The sequence below is a fragment of the Cucurbita pepo genome, chromosome 12 (genome assembly GCF_057944985.1).
Source record: "Cucurbita pepo subsp. pepo isolate OVF chromosome 12, ASM5794498v1, whole genome shotgun sequence".
NCBI classification, from domain to species: Eukaryota; Viridiplantae; Streptophyta; class Magnoliopsida; order Cucurbitales; family Cucurbitaceae; genus Cucurbita; species Cucurbita pepo.
Genome location: NC_141809.1, coordinates 13,586,077 through 13,612,876, shown reverse-complemented (window position 1 = coordinate 13,612,876; position 26,800 = coordinate 13,586,077). Strand labels below are relative to the sequence as shown.

At 36.2% G+C, this 26,800-nt stretch overlaps 6 protein-coding genes across 8 annotated transcripts; 2 read left to right on the top strand and 4 right to left on the bottom strand.

Moving 5' to 3' along the window:
* The first annotated feature begins 37 nt into the window (after positions 1–37).
* NFU1 (NFU domain protein 1) lies at positions 38–2,147 on the top strand. Its single transcript, XM_023691854.2, has 3 exons — positions 38–425; positions 1,584–1,720; positions 1,846–2,147. The coding sequence occupies exons 1-3, from the start codon at positions 89–91 to the stop codon at positions 2,032–2,034; spliced, it is 663 nt and encodes a 220-aa protein (XP_023547622.2). The 5' UTR covers positions 38–88; the 3' UTR covers positions 2,035–2,147.
* Positions 2,148–2,573: 426 nt separating this feature from the next.
* LOC111807664 (SWR1-complex protein 4) lies at positions 2,574–8,053 on the bottom strand. Of its 2 annotated transcripts, XM_023693481.2 has the most exons (17): positions 7,658–8,053; positions 7,477–7,563; positions 6,603–6,668; positions 6,435–6,494; positions 6,109–6,165; positions 5,459–5,588; positions 5,233–5,300; positions 4,981–5,073; positions 4,850–4,897; positions 4,463–4,639; positions 4,199–4,309; positions 3,843–3,938; positions 3,545–3,616; positions 3,418–3,454; positions 3,261–3,295; positions 3,077–3,168; positions 2,574–2,964 (listed from the first exon to the last, which is right to left on the bottom strand). In XM_023693481.2, the coding sequence occupies exons 1-16, from the start codon at positions 7,769–7,771 to the stop codon at positions 3,085–3,087; spliced, it is 1,335 nt and encodes a 444-aa protein (XP_023549249.1). In that variant the 5' UTR covers positions 7,772–8,053; the 3' UTR covers positions 2,574–2,964; positions 3,077–3,084. The 2 variants fall into 2 exon arrangements, with proteins under 2 accessions (XP_023549249.1, XP_023549250.1); XM_023693482.2 differs by lacking the exon at positions 6,109–6,165.
* A 6,369-nt stretch (positions 8,054–14,422) lies between these two features.
* Positions 14,423–16,513, top strand: LOC111806423 (gibberellin 2-beta-dioxygenase 2-like). Its single transcript, XM_023691734.2, has 3 exons — positions 14,423–14,822; positions 14,947–15,316; positions 16,268–16,513. Exons 1-3 carry the CDS (start codon positions 14,449–14,451, stop codon positions 16,511–16,513), a joined length of 990 nt encoding a protein of 329 aa, XP_023547502.1. The 5' UTR covers positions 14,423–14,448.
* Positions 16,327–19,810, bottom strand: LOC111806424 (RNA polymerase Rpb7 N-terminal domain-containing protein). 2 transcript variants are annotated; one of them, XM_023691736.2, is made up of 9 exons: positions 19,462–19,810; positions 19,050–19,212; positions 18,887–18,982; positions 18,621–18,708; positions 17,497–17,581; positions 17,310–17,373; positions 16,980–17,120; positions 16,731–16,858; positions 16,327–16,650 (listed from the first exon to the last, which is right to left on the bottom strand). In XM_023691736.2, the coding sequence occupies exons 2-8, from the start codon at positions 19,158–19,160 to the stop codon at positions 16,766–16,768; spliced, it is 678 nt and encodes a 225-aa protein (XP_023547504.1). In that variant the 5' UTR covers positions 19,161–19,212; positions 19,462–19,810; the 3' UTR covers positions 16,327–16,650; positions 16,731–16,765. The 2 variants fall into 2 exon arrangements, with proteins under 2 accessions (XP_023547504.1, XP_023547503.1); XM_023691735.2 differs by lacking the exon at positions 16,327–16,650 and having other exon boundaries at positions 16,681–16,858.
* Positions 19,811–20,824: 1,014 nt separating this feature from the next.
* On the bottom strand, positions 20,825–23,100 carry LOC111806623 (putative pectinesterase 53). Its single transcript, XM_023691997.2, has 5 exons — positions 22,717–23,100; positions 22,402–22,594; positions 22,113–22,316; positions 21,802–22,037; positions 20,825–21,052 (listed from the first exon to the last, which is right to left on the bottom strand). Exons 1-5 carry the CDS (start codon positions 23,079–23,081, stop codon positions 20,893–20,895), a joined length of 1,158 nt encoding a protein of 385 aa, XP_023547765.2. The 5' UTR covers positions 23,082–23,100; the 3' UTR covers positions 20,825–20,892.
* A 2,028-nt stretch (positions 23,101–25,128) lies between these two features.
* On the bottom strand, positions 25,129–26,617 carry LOC111807335 (transcription factor MYB78). The gene is made up of 4 exons (XM_023693012.2): positions 26,356–26,617; positions 26,141–26,270; positions 25,668–25,989; positions 25,129–25,586 (listed from the first exon to the last, which is right to left on the bottom strand). The coding sequence occupies exons 1-4, from the start codon at positions 26,501–26,503 to the stop codon at positions 25,398–25,400; spliced, it is 789 nt and encodes a 262-aa protein (XP_023548780.2). The 5' UTR covers positions 26,504–26,617; the 3' UTR covers positions 25,129–25,397.
* Between the last annotated feature and the right edge of the window lie 183 nt (positions 26,618–26,800).

Here is a 26,800-nt window from a genome sequence, read left to right as displayed (position 1 = left end):
TTTTAAAGACTAGTATAAATCTTGGATCGGCGGACGTAAAACAAGTTCGTCGTCATCGGCTAGATTCCTTTTCATTTCTTCTTCATCAATGGCGTCTTTAACTATCTCCGGCCTCCTCAAAACCCCTCTTTATTATTCCCAAGCTTTTGCAAATCATCGCCAGTACCCACCTTCTGCTTTTGGGCAACATCAAATACCCGTTTCCCTGAATAGGGCGTTGTCTAGACAAGCCATTAGAGCTTCCGCTTCGAATTCTGGTCCATCCACGAGCTCCTCGCCAGGGCTGTACTCCGCCCAGAAATTCGAACTGACCACTGCAAACGTAGACTTGGTTCTTGAGGACGTAAGGCCCTATCTAATCGCAGATGGAGGAAATGTCGACGTCGTGTCCGTTGAAGATGGAATCGTTTCTCTCAAACTCGTTGGTGGGTGAATTTCTGATCTCATTTCATTGAATGGGTTTGTTTTAATCTTGTTCGTTAATTTAGCTTTGTGTATTGAAATTTTTGTAATTGAATGATTGGTTGCTATTGCTTATGTGCGGCGAAATGTTGATGAACAATCGAATAGGTTAGGGAGTTTTATAGGATCCTTAGAAGTTGAAAACATCAAAGAACTCTTAGTTCCATGGCCTTGGTACCTAGAAGCTCAAATACCACTGAAAAGGTTCATGAAGATGCTATATCCTTTTGCCCTCCAGGTTCTCAATTCTTATATGTTTAGGTTTTGATCATATTTTTTGCTCTCTGCCCCATTGCCTAGAGTTTTCAGGAGAATTTTGTTGGGAGATCTGGTATGTTTGGAATATGGATGTTTCCTAGGACATTTGTGGGATTTTCCTGAAGATTGATGTAGCTCTTTTGCTTCTAACAACCCAAGCCCACCGCTAACAGAAACTGTCCACTTTGGTCCGTTGCGTATTGCCATCAGCTTCATGGTTTTGAAACGTGTCTGGTAGGGATAAGTTTCCACACCCTTATAAGGAGTGCTTCGTTCTTCTCTCCGACCGATGTGGCATCTCACAATCCACCCCCCTTGGGAGCCCAACATCCTCGCTTGGCACACTACTCAGTGTTTGGCTCTGATACCATTTGTAACAGCCCAAGCCCACCGCTAATAGATATTGTCCCCTTTGGCCCATTATGTATCACTGTCAGCCTCACAGTTATAAAACGTGTTAGCTAGGAAGAGGTTTTCATACCCTTATATATAAGGAATGTTTCGTTCCCATCTCCAACCGATGTAGGATCTCACACAGCTAGTTTTAAAACTTTTCCTTATTGACTAGTTGAAGAGCATTTATTTGTTATCTCGGTCCAGGCCGGGTTTGGACCTCTAGTACCTGCCTCGACACGTGCCTGGTGAGTTTATCTGTTTCATCTTCTGTAGGGGAAAACGACTCCTTGAAGTAGGTGGGCAAAAGGTAGTGAGCATGTAATCCTCACTATCTTGTTAGACATCTTGCAGCAGATACCTGCGTTTATCTTTGAGTTTTGAGCTTAGATTCCATTTGGTCCATAAGTTTCAAGATTTTACTCTTGTTTTTTAACCGAAGACTTAGCAAGAATCAATTCGATCCTCAGGAGCATGCGGTAGCTGCCCGAGCTCAACAACCACCATGAAGATGGGAATCGAACGAGTACTGAAGGAAAAGTTTGGAGATTCAGTGAAGGAAATATGCCAAGTATATGATGAAGAGCCAAAGGAAATAACAACCGAGGTGAGTTTTCTCTGGACGAACGAACGAATACAAAAGAACTCGAACAAGTTTCGATGTTTTGAGACACTTGCTGATGTTAAATTCAAACGAAAACAGTATTAACGTTGGATGTTGCACCAATGCAGGCAGTAAATAGTCATCTTGACATATTGAGGCCAGCCATAAGGAACTATGGCGGGAGCGTGGAAGTAATATCGATCGATGGTGGCAATTGCGTCGTTAAGTATGAGGGTCCTGAATCTATTGGTACAGGAATTAAAGCAGCCATTAAGGAGAAGTTCCCAGATATTACAAACGTTGTGTTTTCAAGCTAGCCTTTTCTCAAGTTCATTTAGCTGCTGCACTTAATGAACAGGTGCTGCTCCTCTTTCCAGAATACCCATGTAAAGTTCTATTGTTCAATAAATAATACATATATTATTGATGACTCTTAGTGTACACGGCTAGCAAATATGGTCTACTTTAGCCCATTATGTATTAGCTTACGGCTAGCAAATATGGTCTACTTTAGCCCATTACGTATTAGCTTAGGTCTGTTAGAGAGAAGTTTTCACACTTCTAAGAATATTTCATTATCCTCTTCGACAGATGTGAGATCTCTAACGGCTCAAGCTCACCGCTAGTAGATATTGTCCAATTTGACCCGTTACGTATCACCGTCAGCCTCACGGTTTTAAAATGTAGGAAGAGGTTTTCATACCCTTATAAGGAATGTTTCATTCCCTTCTCTAAGCGATGTAGGATCTCACAGAAAGTAGTTCGATGGACCCACAACAGGCAGCATACCCATGCTAGAATAGCAAATTATTATAGAAACTAGACCCATTTGATATTACGTTACTTGTCAACGATAGAAAAGAAAATTACATCATGATTCTTTTAGGTTGAAGAACAAAAACTAATACACAAAATGAAAGTGTATAAAAAAGAGTTAATCTTCCTCGTTTCTGGCTAGATTTACATGTAACACACCATCATATAAGAACTATCCTGCTAACTCTGCCAACAAAAGAAAGACCAAACTAGCTAGTAGATGTAAGAAAACCAGAGCTTTGCCTTCGTGATGAAGATAAATGAACTAAACAGACAGTTATTAACCCGATTGCACAGACGACCATGAAAATTGAGTCTCTTAACCAGTATGAACGTTCATCACAACATCCTTAATCAATCAGAAACTGATGCTCCAAAAGGGCATCATGGAAAGCTGCCTGCTCCAGCATTAGCCTTTTAGATGCATACCACTGTAATTAACATTGTTAGATGATGGAACCATATGACAGCCATCATAGATTAACATTTATGAAATACCATTAATGTCTCAATTCAACCATATGTGCGAGATTTCTTACAGACCTAGAGGATCACAGATCGGATCCCTTCTGTTTTCTTGGCCTTTTATTAGATTGAGCAGGTGATGATGGAGCTTCAGATAATCTTCCAGTGGCCTAACAATGATCGGTAAGAAAAATGAGACGCAAAACAAGATACAGAGTGGTAACACCTAAAGAGTTCCAAGATAAATAGTTGACAAACATACCTTTCGTTTTTGATCCCGTTTAACAAACCTTTCCCCTAGCAGAAGACAAATATACATGTAAATGAACTTCCAGAACAGAAAAGGAGATGGTGCATGTAAATGAAAGAGATGGTGCAGTAAGGCCAAATATATAAGTTCTATTAGAGAATCCATTTACCTCCAAAACTCATAGAATCAGCAATAAAAGCGCGATCCTACACCCAGAGCATGAAATGAATGCTGTTAGCAGAGGAAGAGTCACACAGATATGGGAAATTACGGTGCTCGTGAGTACATTTACCGACCTTGGGTGTGCCAGGTGCCTCGCTGTATGGACTCTCACGGAAAGAAGAACCTTCTGCCTCCTTATTTTGCAACTGTTTGAAAGAAACAGGAATGACAACAAATTTAGAACTAAACTACGTTGAAGGGATATGGCATTTGACACAAGCATATTCCATCAACAAGGTTTTCCTTCATTGAGAATTCTCTCTGAATGAGAGGAAAAAAATGATTGAATCCACTGTTAATGAGTGGTATGTTAATGCAAGTTTAGAGCGCATAAATCTGGTGGGACATTCATATGGAAAAAGAAAACTGTACCTGCTTTTGAAGATTCAGCAGTGTCAATATTTCTTTTCTTAATTCAAGATGCTCTGCACACACGGCTTTTGTTGGAACCCTGGGTTTTAGATTAACCTATTTACAAATTAAAAAAGAAAAAGGAAAAAGGAAAGACCCTCTTGTGAGTGAACTATACAACTATTGTAACTCTAGAACATGAAGAACACTCGGGGAAGGCAAGGACTACTGAAGAAAGTCCAACAGATTTTTCTGTTTTTTTCTTTCTTCTAATGAGCTGCTATGAAATCGATACCAGTATTAAATCCTCCACAACTCACCGCCTTATAAGAAAACAAGTATTTGGATTTAACGAAAAAACGAGAACGTTAACCAACCGAAAGATCTTGTAGGGTCTGTTCGACCCGTTTGATAGTCCTAAGGCCGGCAGATGAGCTTGCAGCATGTACCATTTGCTCAAGTGCATATGTTCTCAAGTATACAGGAAGCTGAAACGTAGAAATCAGTCATCAGAACACATTCTCAAATTTCATATTTTGGTATATAGATCAATTAAGCTTTGGGTGCAAAATCGATCACAAAAGCCTTATTGAAACGAAGCTATAAAAGGCGTCTAAATATGATCCATTTGGACCGTATACCATGCGAAGAGAAGCTAGAGTAGAAGCATTATCTGCTACTACAGTTGAAGGTACAGCTGCTGGAGGTGGAGGCTGCACATTGGATACAGATGGTACCGACTCTCCAGGAACAACGGCCCTTTCAGTAACTTCTGGGACAGCATTTGAAGTGACAGCCAACTTAGATTCTTCAGCCACCTAAAATGAATATAACCAAGATCGTAAACCAGCTCTAGATATCATACTTAAATGAGCTAGTTAGCCGTACAATACAGTATTCGTATTACTAACATTTTTTTGGCACGATAACTTAAAGCTTAGAGGCTAATAATGAAATTTCTTTCAACCATGAAATCCTGCAATGCTAATGCCAAGCCTAAAAAAAATTCAAATAGAACATGAACTCACTCTTTCAGCTTTGCGTGATTCGATTATCTTTTTTGCTTCAGCAAGAACCTGCCACAATAAATAGTGTATATATATATAAGGGCTTAGACTTCACTGTATGCATATACACTAAAACATAAGAGAGTCGAGACCTCTGCATCTTTTCGTTCTTTCTGTTTTGTTTGAGAGAGAACCATGGACAATGCCCGTTTGCGCTCGATCTCTTGTGAGACATTGAAAGGATCCTAAATATAAAGAATAAATAAGAAAATCGAACAGAACGTTAATTTGCTAAGCAGCTTCAACTATGTAGCTTCATTGATATTTTTGAGGAAATTAATAAACAAGAACTCCTATTTTAAAAATGTAACAATGGAAATAGACCTAATTCGAAGACTACCGACCTTGGCAGGAGTATTCCCCGAACCCTCCCGAGATGTTGGTCCTCTAGCACCCAAAATTGCTTTTGATGCTATAAACATACAATATTATAGTATAAGTTTTCAATAATCACAAGTTCATTTGTAAATGATCCAAAACAAGTGTATTACAAAACCAACAACATAAATTGGCAGCCTAAGAGAAAACATGAAGTGATTGCAATAATAGACCAAAAATGGTTATATCTACCATGATAATATCGCTCCTTCAGCTCCTCCACTGTTCTTGTTGATGGAAACCTGTCAGCTATCACAACAAAGCGAAGATCGAACCTTTCGCACAAGTCGAATAATTGATCTGTCTCCTCCTTTGTCCATGACTGAAAATATTTTAAAAGGTACATATCTCAACCACAAAACAAAAGACAGCATTAAGAACTTTGGAAGACAATGCAAGACAGAAGAGCAATTCTTGAATCTAAAACAGAAGTGCAATAGTGAGGTCCATCCTAAGGGTGATGTAGACTTCCAAATAACATCAAATCATGTCCACGCACGCACACACACGGAGGAAACACTTCATCCTTCAAGCTTTACCGTAAACTTCAAATAAAGACGGAACATATGGTGACATGGTAGAAGCGAAGGATAAGTTGTTACATAGAATATAAACACTCAAGCAATGATAGTGTTGCAACTTATAATCCATAGCTGAAAGCCTAAAGAATCTCAAAGGCAAAAGAGTTTCAAATAGAAGCTTCAAGGCATAAGCCATAATACCATATAAAAATTCTACATATCGTGAAATTTCGTGTTTGTGAGTGTGTGAGTGAGAAGGAGAGAGAGAGAGCTCTCTTTGCTCTTCGTGCTCTTCATTAAAAATGGGAAAAATATACCCACAGGGTCTTTTAAAAACTTCTCGTACTCCTCATCTGTGTATTTGACAACTTCAACAGACTGCAACACATTCAAAGAAGAAAATATGTTTTATTAATAATCAGTAACATAGATAATATCAAATTTTCACCAATATAAGAGCAAGAAAATTATATTATGTTGGAATCACACACAACGAAACGGATGTCAATGGGAATATCGAACTTTCCATTTTCACGTGAGCATGAAAAACATTTTAAAACTTCAAATTTCGACTTGATAGAATACAAAACAGGAAATCTACAAAAAAAAAAAAAAAAAAAAAAAAAAAGAGAAGACCTTGGCCTTACCTTGTTGTACTTTGCAAAGGAATAGTCACCTGTTGGTGGAATGCCATTTACAACTCGAACCTACAAATGAAAACATTGGGAGGACGGAGAGAAAAGTGACTTTGACTTCGAACAATAACAAAACTCAATTGGATATCCGACGCTTTATAGAGGTGCCAAAAAGCCTACCCAGTGGTAAAGCTGCAAATTATCCTTTCTAGCAGAGTTTGAAAAAGGAAGCCATTGCCATGTAATCTGAAGGAAAATCACAGGACCATTATAAGAACAATCTAAATTCATGAGCGAGTATGTAAGGGCAATACAAATACAATAACTCTACAAGGAATCAAACCAAACCAAACGGATAATTACAAGAAATCCAAGGAGCAGAACCCCACAACAAGGTGTTTAATCTAATACCATCCCACACCTCGACCCAAGACCACTCGACGCCTCTAAATAATCTAATTTCTATCGAGCCAAGCACTCGATGCAACAGCAGAGCAACAAACTTGCCAAGAAAACGCTGCCCTTATCCCAAAAGGGGCATCAGTAGCTCCTCTAGCATGGAGCAACAGTCTTTGTTTCGCTGCAAACGTAACCTGAACAACCCAAGACCACTCAACACCTCTAAATAATCCAATATTTCTATCGAGCCAAGCACTCGATGCAACAGCAAAGCAACAAACTTGCCAAAAAAAACCCTGCCCTTAACCCAAAAGGTGCATCAGAACCTCCTCTAGCATGGAGCAACCGTCTTTGTTTCGCTCCAAACGTAACCTGAACAACTCTAAGACTCAATCCCATCTGAATTCATCGATTGCACGAGAGATCTATACTTTTAAACTCATACCACGTAAGATACTCGATTATTAGCCAAGCACTCAAGTAACATTGATTCAATAACACAATGAAGCATTCAAACACAATGGCCTTCCCAAATTTCTCACATAAGTTTCGAGGACTGTATAGCAAACGAAGTCTCAATTTCGATATTCAATTCACCATTACAACACACTACCAGATGATAACACTTATTGCACAAAAAAAGAAGAAAAAAAACCTTCTCATCTGATGGAGGTCGCTTCTTCAGCTCGGATGTATCGATCGCCGGCATAATAGGCGCAAGACCACCAGTAAGCGCATAAACCTACAATCCAAAACCCCCACCATTACTACTGTAAGCAATGAAACCAAGTTTAATCAATCATATAAACACAACAAAAGCACGGAGAAGACATTACCTCCCGAGAAATTCCATCTCGCTTTCTCTGGGCATCTTTCTGAGCCCTAGGCTTCTTCTCTTGGGACAAAGGCAGCGTGTTTTTGGGCAACCCCAAGATATCCTTGGCATCCATACCAGACTTCCCCCGAATTCTAGGGCTTTTTTTTTCTACTTCGCAATGCCGGAAAACTCAAGTTCACAAATCGAATGATTTACACACTAATGTTCCTCCGATCCGAATTTCATCACATGGGTATCATACAATCGGGATTTTGATATGATCGATTCGACGAAGATCATTCTGGTTTCATTTTTTGAGCATCATTCTAGCGCGAAATCACTGTGAGCAGAGGAAGACAACTCGTTATTATTGGATTTCCTTAATTCACCTGCAAGCGACGAACAACGAACGAGTCATGATTAAGTGAAAAATTAGTTGTTTTATTTATGATTTTCCAAATAAGAAAGAACAAACCTAAATTTATGGATTAATTATACTTGTATCATAGCTCAAAGTGTTTATTATCGATCGATTTCAACATTCATTAGCGTTAGAAAGACAAATTCGTGACTCTTGATTCGATTTTCTATTCAGAATAATTGTTTTTTTGTGGTGTGACCCTTCGAGGATACAGTTTCCTTAGTGTCAAAATTTATGAGTTTGTTCTATATGGGTCTTTCTGTCGAGTCTTCTAGCTCCAAATAGCTAGTAAAGCTCTTCGGGTAGGTACATTTGATGTCGGTAAATGTTCATAGGGAGGATTATATAGCATGACTTTCATGTCGTCGTGGAATCTTTTTGGTTGTCCGTGCTTGGGAGTCCTCGTGTCCTAGGCGCACCCTGTGGTGCCTTAATCTAACCTCGAAGGTAATATTCTCAAACAGGGATAGATTGCATATGGGTCGTATTAGTTGTTGGTATTCTAAAATTCTATTAGTGTTGTGTTATATGTAATGGGATTGAGTATCGAGATTAGGTTGCCTCTTTAGTCGGGCTAACGAAGAGTGTGCTCGTGTGGGTGGATGCTCTCATAACATCACTCGATGTGGTTCAAAGCTCGATTGAATTTATCATTTTAGTACAAACAATTGCTTGCGACGAAAGTTTTGGAGTGTAGTCTCGTGTTATCATTTTGTAAACTGAGACGTCACATTCTGACGAATTTCAAACATAAAATTAAAATCAAAATCGTTATTAAATGAAACATTAAGGTAAATTCCTAATAGAAATAACTATGGATTTCTACTAAAAATTACGGTATCTTAATCAATATGATTTGAGATTGATTTGACGAGAGTTTAGACAAGAGTTGACCTAATCCCATCTAATTAGGTTTTCCCGCTTTATAATGAATATTTGACAATTATAATCAATGTGCTAAACGACATTAAGACATGATAATCATTCATGTTCTTGACAAATTAGGTTTTTCTTCGTTAATCAAATATGTTTATGACTCTATCCATGTTATAAGTCAAATTCTTCATCATCCCTCGTTTCAATCCTAATGAAAGATTTTTTATAATATACATTAAATATATAATATTTTAATCAGTTGAATTATGCTCAAATTGACTCTACATATAATTCGAGCTTCTAGTTTGTTTGACACGACGTGCAATAATAAATTTCGAAGAATTTAAAATAGAAAAATAAGTCGTTTGAACCATTTAAGTTTTGTATACACTTTCGGGAGAGTTAAAACGGTTGATATTTTTATTTTTAAAAAAAATATTATATCTTCCGTACTCATGGTTAACTAGAATAAAAAAATGAGGAGATATGTTCGGTTTAAAATGGGATTGGCTAGAATTATGAACTTATAATCCATGATGATCGAGTTGACTCTATGATCAAAAGATAAAGAAGGTTCGATTACCCTTATCGGATATGTTCCTTTTCTTTTTATTAACTGATACATGATCCGTAAGAAGAAGCCACGTATTCGTAATCACACCATTGGATCAACTCGAAAAGCATCAATCCCAAAAACCCGATCTTTCAAGTGAGACAAACAGAGATAGAGACTTGAAAGTTCATTGATTGCTCGAGATAATTGAACATACTAGAATGGGTGAGGAAGAACACGTCGATATAGAAACGACATGTTGAAGGGTTAATGATGATTTGGATCTTTCAAGTGAGACAAACTTTATATTCCAAAAATGCATATAGTTTAGAGGTCACAACGAGCCGTCCCTATTGCAATTATTAGAATTTAGAACTTTGGCTAAACTTTCCCCGTTATGTTCCTAAAAGCATTACATCATTATAATGGATAATTTACAAAAAGAAGTTGGAAATATCTCAACTGCCAACACGACATGATTCAAATGTAGTTTAAATTCAATGAGACTGTAAAACGAGCAAGAAAGGACTCCTTCCTACTGTCCTAGATGTAACTTTTGAATACACTAGATTCGTTATTGTACCCTAATTCACGAGTCATACAATAGACATAAGTTTGAACTATGTATTAACTTTTTTCTTTTTTTTTTTTAGCTCAACCCGTGAAATTAGAGCGATTTCAATATATGACCTTTAGTCGAGTGATGTTATCTAGATTAGTCAACTATGTATGAACCGTAATAAACTATTACACATGATCGACTACGAATACATATGATGTGAGATAGCACATTGGTTGGAGATGGGAATGAAGTGTGGAAACCTTCCCTAATATACGCAACGAGCCAAAGCGGACAATATCTACTAACTGTGGCCTCGGACTATTACAAATGATATCAGAGATAGACATCAGGAGGTGTGCCAACGAGGATGCTGGCCCCCAAGGTGTGGAAACTCTCCCTACTAGAGATGTTTTAAAACTATGAAGTTGACGACTATACATAACGGGCGAAAGCGAACAATATCTGCTTATACATGAATGCAGCAGCCAACCTAATATAATATCCTCGTAACACAATCATTTAACATGAAGTGATTGAAGAGGTTAAGGATATACAGAAATATGTTTGTGTGCAAGAGAATTGATATCAATTATGGTGTCCAATGGCTCATCTACACGTGGATTTGTAGAATAGACAATATATTCTTCAATTATTGTCGGTGAAACCTTAATTTTACCGACATAAATTTATAAATATAATCAATCCAAAATTAAATATTTGAATCATTTTAACGATTGAGTTAAGTTTAATTAACCGGTGTTTATTATATTAATATTCTTTTAAAATAACTAATACTAAAATTACTAAATAAAATTATAGTTTAGAGTTTTTACTGAATTTTTTAATTTTAGGATATATATATATTCTAAAAAGTGATTTTATAACTAAATTAATAAGATGATTTGATCCAAAACCAGATTTGCCGAGCTAACCGACATGTCGGCCGGATGTTTTTAAGCTAATCCAAATTTGATCATATTTTTTTAAACATTTTTGCAGCTACGGTTATAATTTTTTTTTTCAGATAAATATATTAAAATTAAATTACCAATTAAGTCAATAAATTTTAATTGTGTGTTATAATATTAAATGGAAAATAATGAGAAATATGTGTTATATAAAAATTATAACTTTTGGAAATTCTATAATTAATTTTGTAATTTTTTTTTTACTTTTTTTCCTATATTAACTAAAATAAAATAAATCACATTAAATTAAAAAAATTATTGTAACGACTCATATCCACCGCTAGCAGATATTGTTCTTTTTGGGTGGCTTTCCCTTTCGGACTTCCCCTCAAGGCTTTAAAACGCGTCTACTAGGGGAAGGTTTCTAGACCCTTATAAATGGTGGTTTGTTCTCCTCTCCAACCAATGTGGGACATCACAATTCACCCACTTCGGGGCCAGCGTTCTCGCTGACACTCTTTCTTTCCTCCAATCAATGTAGGACCGCCCCCAAATCCACCCCCCTTTGGGGCCCAGCGTTCTTACTGGCACATCGTCTCATGTCTACCCCCTTCGGGAACAGCGAGAAGGCTGGCACATCGTCCGGTGTCTGGTTCTGATACCATTTGTAACGTCCCAGATCCATCGCTAACAGATATTGTTCTCTTTGGGCTTTCCCCTTCGCACTTCCCCTCAAACCTTTAAAACGCGTCTATTAGGGGAAGGTTTCCACACCGTTATAAACAGTGGTTTGTTCTCCTCCCAACCATCGTGGGACATCACAATTATTGTGGATTGTGGAGCATCCTAAGGATTCCACGTGGCAAAACACAAGAGATGGGGACCCACATGGTTATTTTTGTCAATATTTAAATTGAAAGGAAAATGGGTGTCTCATTCTCTTTGTAATTTTTCTCCAAATATTTATACGTTTTTGTCTTCTCCTTAATGTTCGCTAATGGTGCTGGCCGGCCTTTCCTTTTTTATTTATTTTTAAATATAATTAATTAATGTTTTTTATATTATTTAATTAAGTGACACTTTTTCTATGTAATCCTATTTAATTAAGTTGATTTTAGTTTAAATTATATTTCAAAAAATAATCAATTTTTTATGTTGGCATCGAAAATTGAAATATTTATTCATATATCAATATAAAACATTGATTAATCATAAAAAATACATTAAACAATTAAAAAAAATTGTTATTACCAAAAACAATATTTAAATAAAGTTAATTATTAATTTAAATAAAATTTTATTTTAAAAAGTATTGTAGACAAGAAAACATCAACGGGGGTAAAGGAAAAGTTAATTAAGATTAGAAAATTATAATGTTGTTTAATTATATAATTAAGGATTAATGAAGAAACAATTGCTGTCCATACCACGTTGGAACTACATCTTCACTTTTGACTTGTAACTGTTCATTGTCCCTAAAGTTGGTGACCAAAGCCATTATAATAACATACATTAATTCACTTTAATAAATCATTTCTCTTTCTTATAAATTTTAAATATTTATCTATGTTTGTAGTAATTTCTACTGTAATAATATAGTTATGATATTGTTGAAAGAGTTAAAGACTTTCTCCATAGACCAACACGAGTTCTTCTAACATGTATGATAAGTGGAAATCACTACAAGGGGAGTAAGATTCGGATTACCTTGTTGATCGAATATCTCAAGGCAAGAACACTTGTTTGAGATTCGAATCACTCCACAAGCAAGATCGATCATTTCTAGCTTGAATGATTCTTGTTGATCAAATATCTCAAAACAAGAACACTTGTTTGAGATTCGAATCACTCCACAAGCAAGATTAATCATGTCGAGCTTGAATGATTCTACATGCAACCTAAACTACATAAAATTGCAAAGAAACTTAGCCATTGGCTAAAGAAAAGCACAAATGCTTCTTTTACTGTATTTTCCAAGTCCACTTACAAATACAACATACATGGTTTTATATAGCCTCAAAATGAAACTATTAAAGGCATTCCAAGAGTTGTAACAGTTGTACTTAATGACCATAATTAACCATCATGTAATTGTAACCTAATATAAATAAAAAATCTTAAAATACATTAATGAAACACAATAACTCTAAATTGCTAATTGTAATCCACCCAAAATTTATAACACGAAACTTCATTCTTCCTCAATGTGCCATGAATTGAAATATCTTTTGATAATTTCAACAATATTTTTTTCACATCTTCAATTGAAGTATATTGTATGATTGATATCTCTTGGTTCATATCAATGTATCTTAGGAAAATTTTGAAGAGGTTATCCAGCATAAAATTGCTCTAAATACAGTATACATATTTGTATGATTGAACTACCGAAAATGAAAGTACACGGGAATGAGAAAAGGGGTGAGAAGGTCGGGAAGAAGTGGTGGTGCACGTGGAAGGGAGTCAAAAGAGGAGAAAAAGTCAAACATTACAGGCAACTTGGAGGAGACTTTGGTTGGCTTCAATAAATAAAATAATAATAATTAAAATAATAATAAAAACACACGGTTTTCATGACAAGAATCCAAGCACAGACAGACAAATAGCCGCGACCAGGTTGTCTCTTTCTCTCTCATACACAATTTTCTAGTCAAATAATAATTACTTACCTAAAATTTTTAACTTTACTATTATTCGATCCTAAATATACTTTATGGTTTCTAATCTCCCTAAAGTTTCCATTTTTTATAATGTCTTTTGTTTAATAATTTATATTACATTTATATACTATGTTCTCATCTAAATATGTTACTAAAATTATAATTTCTTATTTAGGGGTAAAATTGGAAAATTTTAAAAGACTCGATCCCCAAATTCTTAATTATTCCGGATATTATAAACCAATTGATTTATTTAACCTATACTCTTCACCATGATATATGAAAATGTCTAATATAATTTAATCGGTTAACAATATTACTAATACAAAATTTATATTCTTAAAATTTTCTATTTTTGTCTTTATTTATATAATGAACTTTTCAAATGGTAATTTGTACTATATGATTGAGCTATGTTCAAATTGACTTTAAATTTTATCTCATAAATATATAAACAGACTATTCCAATACAAAATATTCACCTAATACAATATATTATAAAAATTATAATTGGAACCATCGTTATCATTACAATATAATTGTCTCATAATAATCTTTAAATGCATATTAAAATATAATTCGAAGTATTTTTACTATATATATATATATATATATATATATATATATATATATATATATATATATATATATATATATATATATATATATATATATATATATAATTTAATTGCTAAAAAGAAAAGGTTTTTGAATTTAATTAAATCACAATCAGCATTACTATAATTACAAATTGACCATAACAAGCACAGCTCTGTTCTCTCTCTATTTCGAAGTGTTGTATAAGTAAGAGGTTAGCCATTGTTGAAGCCATGCCTTGTCCGACAGCCATGAGGACCAAGAAGACAAAGGTGGTCGGAATTCCCACCATAGATCTCTCCCAAACCAGGCCAACAACTTCCAAATCCATTCTCCATGCTTGCCACCACTTTGGCTTCTTCAAGCTCATCAACCATGGCGTTTCTCATCATGCCATTTCCCGACTAGAACGCCACGCCTTTGATTTCTTTGCAAAAACCGCCCCCGAGAAGCACCGCGCCGGTCCTGCTGCCCCCTTTGGCTACGGCACCAAAGCCATTGGCCCCAACGGCGACACGGGCGACCTCGAGTATCTTCTTCTTCGCTCTGACCCCGCTTCCGTTCTCCAAACCTCCCCCTCCATTTCCAACGATCCTTCTACTTTCAGGTCGGTGACACCATATTTTATGATATCATATCTCCATTCAATGTCACGAAAATCACGAGAGTTTATGCTCAAAGTGGATAATATCAGATAATATTATTACAAAATATTAATTTTTTTTTTTCAGCTACGTCGTGAATGAATATGTTAAAAGCGTGAAGGATTTAGGATGTGAGATTCTTGATCTAGTGGGTGAGGGTCTATGGTTACCAAACAAGTCTGTGTTCAGTGATCTCATCAGAGACGTCCATAGTGATTCAGTTTTGAGGATCAATTACTACCCTGCAGTCAAGCACACTGAAAATTGGGAGCTTTCATCAAAATCCAACCCTTCAAATAATAGGATTGGATTTGGGGAGCATTCTGACCCTCAGATCTTGACCATCTTGAGATCCAACGATGTTGATGGCCTTCAAATCTCTTTGCAGGACGGGTTGTGGCGACCTGTTTGCCCCGACCCGTCTGCGTTCTACGTCTTGATTGGTGATGCACTTCAGGTACAAAATTTATTTAGTTCGTATTTGAGATTAAATTATAATTATAAATCCTAAGGTTAATGATTTAGTTTAGTTCACATAATACAATAATACAACGTGGAAGCTGACATGATATTACTTTTTCATATCGTACAAAAACTTACCTTAAAAATTTTAGGAAGCGACCATATAAACATAGCCATTGTCATGTAGCGCATGTTAGTTCAAAACTAATATCATATATGTATGATCACGGATTACAAATTGCCATTTTTCTAGACGATGACAGTTTAAAATTGCCACAAAAAAATATGTTATTGTACCTATACGATGATGATTCACTATGATATCGGTTTACAACTGACATCAAGTCCATGTCGTTGTAAACCATACGACGAAGGCTTGCTATGACGTTAGTTGGAAACTGGCATCATACCCAATGTCATCATTCATGTAATTGCAAATGGAATGAATGACAGTTATAACTGACATATTTCTTAATCTAAAAACATATTATGTTTAGTTGACGGTTAATACTCGTCATTATTGTAGTCTAGGATGACAATTTAGTACTGACACCGTTTTTAATTCAACATGGCATAGATTTGTTAGCTTTTGAAACACTACATTTATTTAAAATCGATTTGTACAATCACCTTTAATTGTCGTTAATTTTTGTAGAACATGTTTAGAGCTCAAATCAAAACCACCATATAGAAGGGGACTTTAAACAAAAAGACGTCATTTTAAACCATCAAGCAGTCGAATGACACGGTTTTGAATTCAGGCTTAGATGACAGTTCAAAATGATATCATTTTGAGCTAGTTAGGCAGTAAACAAGTATTTAAAGCGATATATAATCTATCAGATGTCGATGTCGAGTTCCCGAAACAACAACACTAAAAATAAGTGGATTTATAGAATGGGTTATTGAGATTTGTTGTTTTTGTTTTTGTTTTTGAACACAACAGGCAATGACAAATGGGAGATTTGTAAGTGTGAGGCATAGAGCAATGGCAAACAACTCAAAGAAGGCAAGAATGTCAATCATGTACTTTGGGGCACCACCATTGAATGCATGGATAGCACCTCTATCAGAAATGATACTCCCCAATCACCAATCTCTATATAAGCCTTTCACTTGGGCTCAATACAAGAAGGCTGCTTATTCCCTTAGATTAGCAGATTCTCGCCTTGATCTCTTTAAAGCTTCTTAATAATTATCACTACTTTTAACTTCATTCCCTCTTTTACCCTTTCAATCACCTCATTCAACTCGACCCAAATGTTTAGACTTTACGAGCAGGATCCGAAAAACAGCCAACAGGAACTTCGCTCGACTCTCCAAACTCGGCTTCGAACGAGAGAGTAAAAGACTTATGCCTATGCCAAGTGATAATGATATATAATACAGAGTTATGAATGAACAAATACCAATTTTTTCACAGTAACAAGATGGGAAGGTGATCTTAGGAATCTTCCTCGGCCTCGGCATCGGCATCGGCATCTCCTGAACCATCCCACCACGAAACAGGACCTAACCCATCATAGTCGATTGTCGCCTACATACACAAAAAGCAGACCTTATTGATGGACAAACCAGTCTTCCTCTGGCTAATGCTACAGACATATATCAATACGACGAGTAGATGAAATGGAAAGAATTTAGAGCGAGCGACGTACAGTGACAACCATGGGAGCGAATGGTTTTACGTTAACGTTCTCTTTCGGTTGCTCCTCCATTTGGAATTTTGAGTTACTCTCGTTCGGCTGCTGATCCACTGGGATTGCTGGGTAATCTATGCTGTGTATTCTAAATTTTATCTGCCATTTCCAGAAACCGAAACTAAGCATACAAACTATCAAGAAAAACAGAGTAGGACTCGTGCGAAGTTGAGGATTAAAACAAAGCATTTCGTAGTTTAAGGACCCGAATGGAATAAGTATAAACGTTAAGGACTAACACTGGGTTTCAACCAAAATATACGAAAATCATTATCATAATTGACAAACCTCATCCGTTTCATATATGTCGTATGGTTGACCATCATAGTCCCACACCCATCTGCGTTTTCCGCTGCAATACTCGCAAAAGAATAGTAACGGATAATACTTTAGATAAGTCAACAACACAGATTATCAAATGGAAACACCATTTAAACTTTTAGCCAGAGGTTGTGGGCTGCACAGGGGGCATTACCCGTTTTTCGGATCGGGCTTGAATTCTGATGGAGACGGCAGAAGATGGATGGGAACGTAAATGTCCTCGAAAAATCCAAGCGATACTGCAAGATTGATATACTTTCATCATCACCATGCTAAATTTATCATATGTAATGTTCATAAAGAAAGAATGAGAAGATGAAGGTTATTCCAAAAGCCTCTTTCAAGTACGTTATCAATCATCTTGTCCACTTTGAGCATATGCTCTCATGGCTTTACTTTTGGTTTCCCCAAAAGGCCTCGTACCAATGAAGATGTATTCCTTGCTAATAAACCTATGATCATTCCTTAAATTAGCCAACGTGGGACTCCATCCCAACAATCCTCAACAATCCTCCCCTCGAATAAAGTACAACATAGAACCTGCCATGAGACCTATGGAGCTCTTGAATAGCCTCCCCTTAATCGAGGCTCAACTCCTTTGGAGCCCTCGAACAAAGTACACCTTTTGTTCGACACATGAGTCATTTTTTTACTACACCTTCGAGGCTCACAACTTCTTTGTATCAGAAAGTACAAGGCGGAAACTCTTAACCAGATCGATCCTCAACATATATGTATAGAATAACTCAACAAAATAAATTTCTTTGCATGGTGTAGTACAAATTCCCCAATATACAATGAACCACCAGAATTTGGAGAAGATAAACCCACGACACTAAAATTACCAAGAATTGAGATACACGTCTACACCGTTGAATCGGTCAGCCTAAGAACAACTCATTCGGAAATCAAAGACAGAGCTCTTACGCTAATCACTAATGAACCAAAAGCCTTGGAAGATTTATACAGAGGAACTAATCTTAAACATACACTTAATAGAAAGAAAAGCGTGACAAGATTAAAATTGCTAGACTAAGTTAAACTCGAATCAAAGAAAAAATATTCATGATAGATAAATATATTGAGGATTATTGTGAGGAAGATCGTGAGTTTATAAGTATAGAACACTATCTCCACAGTTATGAAGCGTTTCGGGGAAACCAAAAGCAAAGCCATGAGAGCTTATGCTCAAAGTGGACAATATCATACCATTGTGGAGGTTCGTGGTTCCTAACATAATATACATTCGGAAAAAAAGTATGGAAAAAGTTAACATACTTCGCAAACCATTTGCATCTGATTCTTTCACTTTTCCAATAATTATCTCCCCCGCGTATGGACGAAACACAATCAATGTGAACACAACCTGCCAAATAGTTCATAAGGTAAATGGATAACGAAGAGGCGAAAGAATATTCATTATTTGATTTAGATTTTCTAAGTTGAAGCACAAAAGGACATTCGTTTTGTACTCGAAAACATAAGTATACGATATATGTTAGGCACGAGAATGCAATGGTTCAATCTGAAGAGTGCAAGAATACCTTGTATGTTGCAGCACCATCGCTGGGAAAGATAAAGCCCCCATCAACCGATCTTATATCATAAACAGAAATACAGAGCCCCAAGTTGGCAACAACCTTCATCACAAAACTCATCTCAGTATAAGTGTTAATCAACAAGTTTAGCTACAAAATTTACACAAACCTTATCCAGGAACAGTTTCTCCAGCTCCCCCTTGATAGCATCAAGGATAGGTAAATGGAGCATGCTTGGAGGCACACGTAGTGTGTGCTCAATTCGGCTAAGGTAGAACATTTGGACAATCTCTAAGTCTAATACTTCCAACCAATACACATTCCTTGAGGCTCTGGATTAAGGAAACCAAATCAAAACATCAAAACTGGACCAAATTTTTGATGGGTAACTCTTTAATCCACCCTACCTAATGTGTAGAACACAAACAAAAATTATCCCACAAGAAATGCACCCAAGTAAATACAATTGGGGTTCATAAACAACTCACAACAAGCAATTAATTACTAAAAACTTCAAACAAAATGTCGCATAAATAAATCATATCAGAACCCAACAGACAAAAACAAAAACAGTGGTGAACCTTGACGAAGACAGCAATGAAATCAAACAGAGGAACCAAAGATTGAAGAAACCCAGAAATTCTGAAGAATCTCCAAACTGGGTCACGAGTTCTTCCTCCCTGTTTCTTCCGTTCCCAAAGGCAATTGATTTGGGCGTCTAAGGACTAAAACTTTGGAGGAAGAATGAGACTGAAGTGGTTTCCGGTTGGGGGCTGATTGAGTGGCTGCCGGTGAGAGCCACGGAGACAAAGAGGAAGAAGGGTTTTGCGGCGATAGAGGTGCGGCGGTGAAGATCCTTCGCCAAGGGTACAATGAAAGCAATGGACTTGGAGACACGGCGACTTCGCCCGCGACTGAGAGGGAAAACAAGAAAAGGGTTATTACTTATTTCTTAACTCTTTTTTATTTTAAATAAAATTAATAATAATTAAAAATAAAAATACTCAACTAATTAATACTAATAAAATTATTATTATTATTATTATTATTATTATTTTGAATTGAAGTTGAGAGATTAAAGATATAATTAAGATATGAAATAATATTATAAAAAAATGGAATCTAAAGATATTGCATTAAAAAAATCAAAATATATTTAATTTTAATTTGTTATAAGATTTATTATTGTTTTGAATTACTTTTAAATAATCATTTAGTCTTTTTATTTAATAGCATTTACTCAACAATTTAACCCCTAAATTTTTTATTTAAATAACCTAAATTAAACTTTAAAAGAAAAAAAATTAAAACTTTATGTATGATTCAACGAAGAATTTTTCTTTCTTTTATTTAAACGTCGAAGAATATTGATATGAACTAAGAGACATCAATCATACAATATGCTTTAATGAAGATGTGAAGAAAATATTATTGAAATTATCAAAAGATATTTCAATTCAAATAATGAAGTTTCATGTTATAAATTTTGGGTGGATTACAATTTAGAGTTATTGTATTTCATTAATGTATTTTAAGACTTTTTATTTACTTTAGGTTACAATTAGTTAATTATGACCATTAAGTATGAATGTTACAACTCTTGAAATGTCTTTAATAGCTGCATTTTGAGGCTATATAGAGCCCATGTATGTTGCATTTGTAAGGAGACTTGAAAAATATAGTATATGGATCATTTGTGCTTTTTTTCTAGCCAATGGCTAAGTTTCTTTGTAATTCTATGTAGTTTAGGTTGCATGTAGAATCATTCAAATTCGACATGATCAATCTTGCTTGTAGAGTGATTCGAATCTCAATCAAGTGTTCTTGCCTTGAGATATTTGATCAACAAGAATCATTCAAGCTAGACATGATCCTTGTGGAGTGATTCGAATCTCAAACAATGTTCTTGCCTTGAGATATTCGATGAACAAAGTAATCTGAATCTAAGAATTTGAAATATTTGGATACAATATATAATGGAAAGAGCATAAATGTTGAAAGGGTTGATAAATTTAAGAGTTGTAAGGGGCAAGAAGCCATGTATCAGCCTCAACATAGTGAGTCCCAATGAATGGCTGAGCCTCTTCATCTGTGAGGTTGTGAGCCCATCCTACTCTTCCGCTTAGGTCTGCGCCTGGTCCACTACACTTGTACTCTCCATAATACACCGTCCTACATCGATAAAAAAATGCGATATGAATATGCAACGACTCTAACTTTTTAACTAGTTTGAACATTATATCTTCGAATCTGAGCTACTCTATATGTTGTTGGATGATGAAAGTCTCACATCGGCTAATATAGGGAATGATCATGGGTTTATAATAAAGGAATACTATCTCTATTGTTACGAGGCCTTTTGGGAAAACCCAAAGCAAAGTCACGAGAACTTAAGCTCAAAATGGACAATATCATATCATTGTGGAGAGTCGTGTTCGTCTAACATGGTATCAGAGTCATGCCCTAAACTTAGTTGTGTCAATAGATTAGTAAATTCTCAAATGTCGAACAAAGAACTTCAAAAGAAAAGGAGTCGAGCCTCCTTGAAGACATAGTAAAAAATGACTAAGACAAAGAGTCGAGCCTCAATTAAGAGGACGCGTACTTTGTTCAAGGGAAGGTGTTGGATGATGAAAGTCCTAGATCGGCTAATATAGGAAATGATCATGGGTTTATAATTAAAGAATTCTATCTCCATTAGTATGAGGCCTTTTGGGGAAACCACTTAAGCTCAAAGTGGATAATATCATACCATTGGGGAGAGTCGTGTTCGTCTAACATATGTAACAGTTCAAGTCTACCACTAGTAGATATTGTCCTTTTTAGACTTTTCTTTTCGAGTGATTCGTTCTCCTCTCCAACCGATGTGGGGATCTCACACTAGACATGAACGGGAAGATATAAAGTTATAAGTTACTTACGATTGACGTTTTCTCGAGCCCCAATCGTTCCAACCTTGAGGAAGAACAATCTTGTCCATAAAAGTATAGGAAAAGACAACTCTAGAGTAATCTCCCCAAGCTCTTCCCAAGTAGATTTGTCCACTCCCCGTTACAACACAATCTTTGAACGAAAACCCACTTCCCATTGAAGATTTTGATCGCTTTTGAGCCGTCATAGAAGCCACTTTCTTAGCTATGGAGTTCAAATAACATTTCTGCACAAACCCATTTCAAAACATGAACAATCTTAAATAAAGGTGCAAACTTTATTAACTAAACTTAGATTTAACCTCATAGAAGGATCTTCCATAGCCAAATATGAAGTCCACCGAGCCTTGGATGTAGCAATTGTTGAAATAATGAAGACCCTTATGATCATATAGCGTGTCTTGATCTCCATAAAAGCTGCAATTGTGGAAGGCAGCCTTTGTTCCTGATACTCTCATTGCCACTCCTTGTCCTCGCACCGATCCCACCTCGTGCATTGCTGTATTCTGCAAACCCATGATCGTGTTTGACTCAAAATGATAGCCATTTCTTGGAATGTTGTGTTTGTGGTATCAAAATTGAATCTTTTACCTCAAACTTGATATTAATAGCTACAAAATAATTGGCATTGATAGCCACCGTCGCACTCTTCAACGTCCCTAATGGTATCCCATCTCCTCCGATCACCACCGCCGTGTCGTTTCCGGTGATGGTCGGTGGGTCGTGGCTGGCGCTTCCAAGAAACGTCACGAATGGTAGAGTTTTCGGAATGTTGATCTTTTCACTGATCCAATTTTACAACATTAGTATCATATATTAGCTAATTGAGAACTTATGCTCAAAGTGGACAATATCATATCATTGTGGAGGTATGTAATTTCTTATAAACACTACATAAGAATATACCTGTAAACTCCTGGATTGATAACCAAAACAATTCTTTTACTATTAGGTTTTGGAATGCTATTGAGAGCTTCTCCAATGGTCATGAAATCGCCCGTCCCGTCTTGGCTAACGACGATTCTCACTTTGTTGCTCTCGGCCTTTCTCAATTTATCGTCAAGAACTCCGCCGCCCTGAAACCACCCGGAGTTTGGCTGCGAACCCGGCTTCCAAACCGCCTTCTTCTTGTAATTTTGAAGGTTCCATGAGAGCCAATTCTTGTAGTCCTCCCTTTCCTCCACAGCACTCAGTGAATAAGATTGCATGAACAAATTACACCCTAAAAGAAGAAGAAGAAGAAGAACTTTAAGGTCATTCATTGCAGCCATGAGCCCTAAAGACCCTAGACAATTGTGAATATATATGGACCCAATTGGCAGACCAATCACATGGGTCACCAAGAATATAGTACTCCACTAAGGACTGTAGAGGACCCATTGGGAAGGGGTATTTTGTTGGGTACAAATTGTCCCAACTCAGCCATTGGTATATAATGGAGAACCCATGGCTGTATTCCACATTAAAATCCCAAAGTGCTGATTTGATTGATATCTATATGGTGTTTAGGGTCTCCCCTCCTACGTATGTGGGGCAATCCTCTAGGGAATTGAGATAATATTGTGACCACCTACGTGCTAGTTACGTCCTCCACTAAATCAACACTGAGATAAATTGACTGATTACTTTATGTTCGAGAAAAAAAAAGTTTAATTTAAATGGATATGATAGAGAGGAGATATGATTCTTATACAACTAATATAATTAGGGTAGTGGAGTTAGTTCGTGTTTCTTTAATCGAATGAATAATTATCCACAATGTTCGAGTAATATTATAGGCTAAAACAGTATTTTGAGGAAGGAAAACTATAGCCTAATTTACAGAATGTTGTTATTTGTGACATCCGAGTACAGGTGGGGTACATGAATTAATCGAGATCACGCTCGAGTGATAAGATAAGGAATCAATACAAGGAAAATAAGATTCGGATTACCTTGTTGATCGAATATCTCAAGGCAAGAACATTGTTTGAGATTCGAATCACTCCACAAGCAAGATCGATCATGTCTAGCTTGAATGATTCTTGTTGATCAAATATCTAAACCCAAGAACACTTGTTTGAGATTCGAATCACTCCACAAGCAAGATTGATCATGTTGAGCTTGAATGATTCTACATGCAACCGAGACTACGGGAGATTGTTAGGGTTCGGATTTCAAATTACACTATTACCACAAGAAAGTCGATAATATATTAGAAAAAAAAAAGTATTAATATGTTGATGTGTGCGTGACGTAAAAATCCATTAATATAGAAAAAGAAATGTATTGATATTAATATAAAACATTTAATTTATTTATTGAGTTTGTGAGTGGAAATGGTGATCATGATGAGGTAAGCATGAGTCATATATTTCCCTTTATGTACCAACCCATTTTTATTTTTAGGAACCATATAAATTAAATATTCTTATTTTCCTCGAATTAAACCATAAATTTAGATTAATTTAGTACTCCTAACTTTAAAAAAATAAAAATACATATTTAATAATTGTTACGAGTAATTTTGGACTAAAAGATTAAACAAGGTTAGAGACAACCAATATAGAAAGCGAGCAAAACTCGAGCCTAACCGAACATGTCAAATAGATCCCCCCACTCAAAGGATTTGAAGGTGAACCCAATTCGACCCTCAAGCAGTGGTGCATAAATGAACGGATATCACATTTGAATGAGAACGATATTAAAAGATAAGATGACTAACAGAAACTTAAATAAATAAATGTAATGAAATAAACCTCATAAATCCACTAAGTGTAAGGTGACATATGAATGAAAGCATTGTTAGAATAAGATTTAAAAAAATTAATAGCAACATTAACGTGACACATACGATGTCATGTATGACATATGTTTAGTTTATCTTTTATGATTCACTCCAAATATCTCATATTTAGAGGTCGTGAGGATGTCATCGATACGCAACAAGCAAAAGTAGCAATATCTGTTAGTGGTGGGCTTGGGTTGTCACAAGTTGTATCAGAGTCCATCAACGGATGGTGCTAGGGTGTGAGACTGACGGCGATACATAACAAACCAAAGCAGACAAAATCTGGGTTTGGACGGTTACAAGTAGTATCATAATCAGGCACTGGGCAGTGTGCCAACGTCGATTATGAGATCTCACATCGGTTGGAAAGGGGAGCAACGACGATATGAAATGGGTGGACCATTATAAATTATATTCGAGCCAAACATTGGGAGGTATGCCAACGTCGATTGTGAGATCAGTTGGAGAGGGAAGAGAGAAGAGAAACGTGGTGAGTTTAGGAGGCGGGACATTTGTTATTGAAAAGTAAAGGTTTAAAATGGTCGTAATTAAATTAAACATAATATTATTATGGACAAAGTGTGTAAGTTAAGACAAAACATTAATGTATAAACTTACAAAAACTAAATGTTACGAAGGTAGTGGACATCATAAGCTGTCAATGTTGCTTGTTTGTCATCATGTTTTTTTTAGTCTACACTTCTACTTCGTCAAGTCATTCATTCCCCTATTTATAACATTTTCCGTCACGTAACCAAATTCAAATTGGAGGATTTCTAATCTAATGTTCTTATTAAACATCATCACCAAATTGTTCCTAGAAGAACCACATGTCTTCCCCATCCCAAAACCCATCCTCCAATAACTCTCCGCCACCTATCCAACCATTCGTCGCTTCCCCGTCACACCCTTGTTGCACTACCATCATCATCCCCTCCTCCTCGCTCGTACCCACCAAGCTAAATTCTTCCGTCACGTCTGAAACAGGAAAAACTTGAAGTTGAACCTATATCATACATACAAACGAATAGTTAGATATATCATAACCTTTTGAATTTAGGTCGTTATTTTGTAATGATTTAACAACCTTATTAGAAACAGAGTCTGATGACGAAGTTGAGGGAGTCACATGAGGATTGACCCAACTACACCTCGAAGGTGATGGTTGGGTTTGTTCGAGAGATGGGACGACATCAGTGGATGTAGAGACGACATCAGTAACTGAGTCAGTGGAATTTTGGATCCGTTCTAGCAAACGGGGCATCCACACATATCGCATGGCATCTCGAAATTGCTTGCTGTTCACGTCACACTTAAGTTGTTTAGCTTGCTTTTGAACTCGGGTTCTCCAATAGTTTTTAATTTCGTTATCCGTTCTTCCCGGTAAATATTGCGCAATTTTGGACCACCTAATCCAATTCCAATTCCAATTCCATCAAAAAAAAATTTCCTCCAATAAAAAAGACTCCATTTTTGGAAGTGGGTCATTAAAAGATTCAATTTTTAAGCATACCCAGATGAAAAAAAGAAAGAAAAACTTGAAAAAATTGGATAATTCACCTGTTTCCCCATCGAAAATGGAGGTCAAGAATCAAGAGCTGTTCTTGGAGAGTGATATTACCACGTTTTACACTCGGCCTCAAGTAATTCAACCATCTCAATCTACAACTCTTTCCCGTTCGCTTCAAACCTAAAACAAATTCACAAATTTCCCATCAAAAAAACAAACCCATAATAAATTCATATTTACACGCGCCGCCGGGAAAGACACAAACCAGTGCAACGAGCGACGGCGTTCCAGCGGCCTTCGCCGTGGGAGTGAATGTAATTGAAGAGAACAGCATCCTCCTCCACCGTCCAGGGGCCTTTCCGGACGCCCTCCTCCGCCTCCTCCGCCGTAAAGCCTCTCATTTTAACATCCATCGGGCAAAGAATGGATTTTTGGTTCAGAATCCAAGTGGGATTTTTTGATAAGACAGAGAAAAGGTAAAGAGAGAGAAAAAACAAAGGAAAAGGCTATGAAGAGACTATCCAACCATCTATCTATATATATATATATATATATATATATATATATATATATATATATATATATATATATATATATAATATGAAAGATTAGGATGTTAATTAAGTGATTAATTAATGTAATATATTCATAATATTTATTTGTTTAATTAAATGGAGTTGACCCTTTGACTTGTAATGTTTCCACGTGGC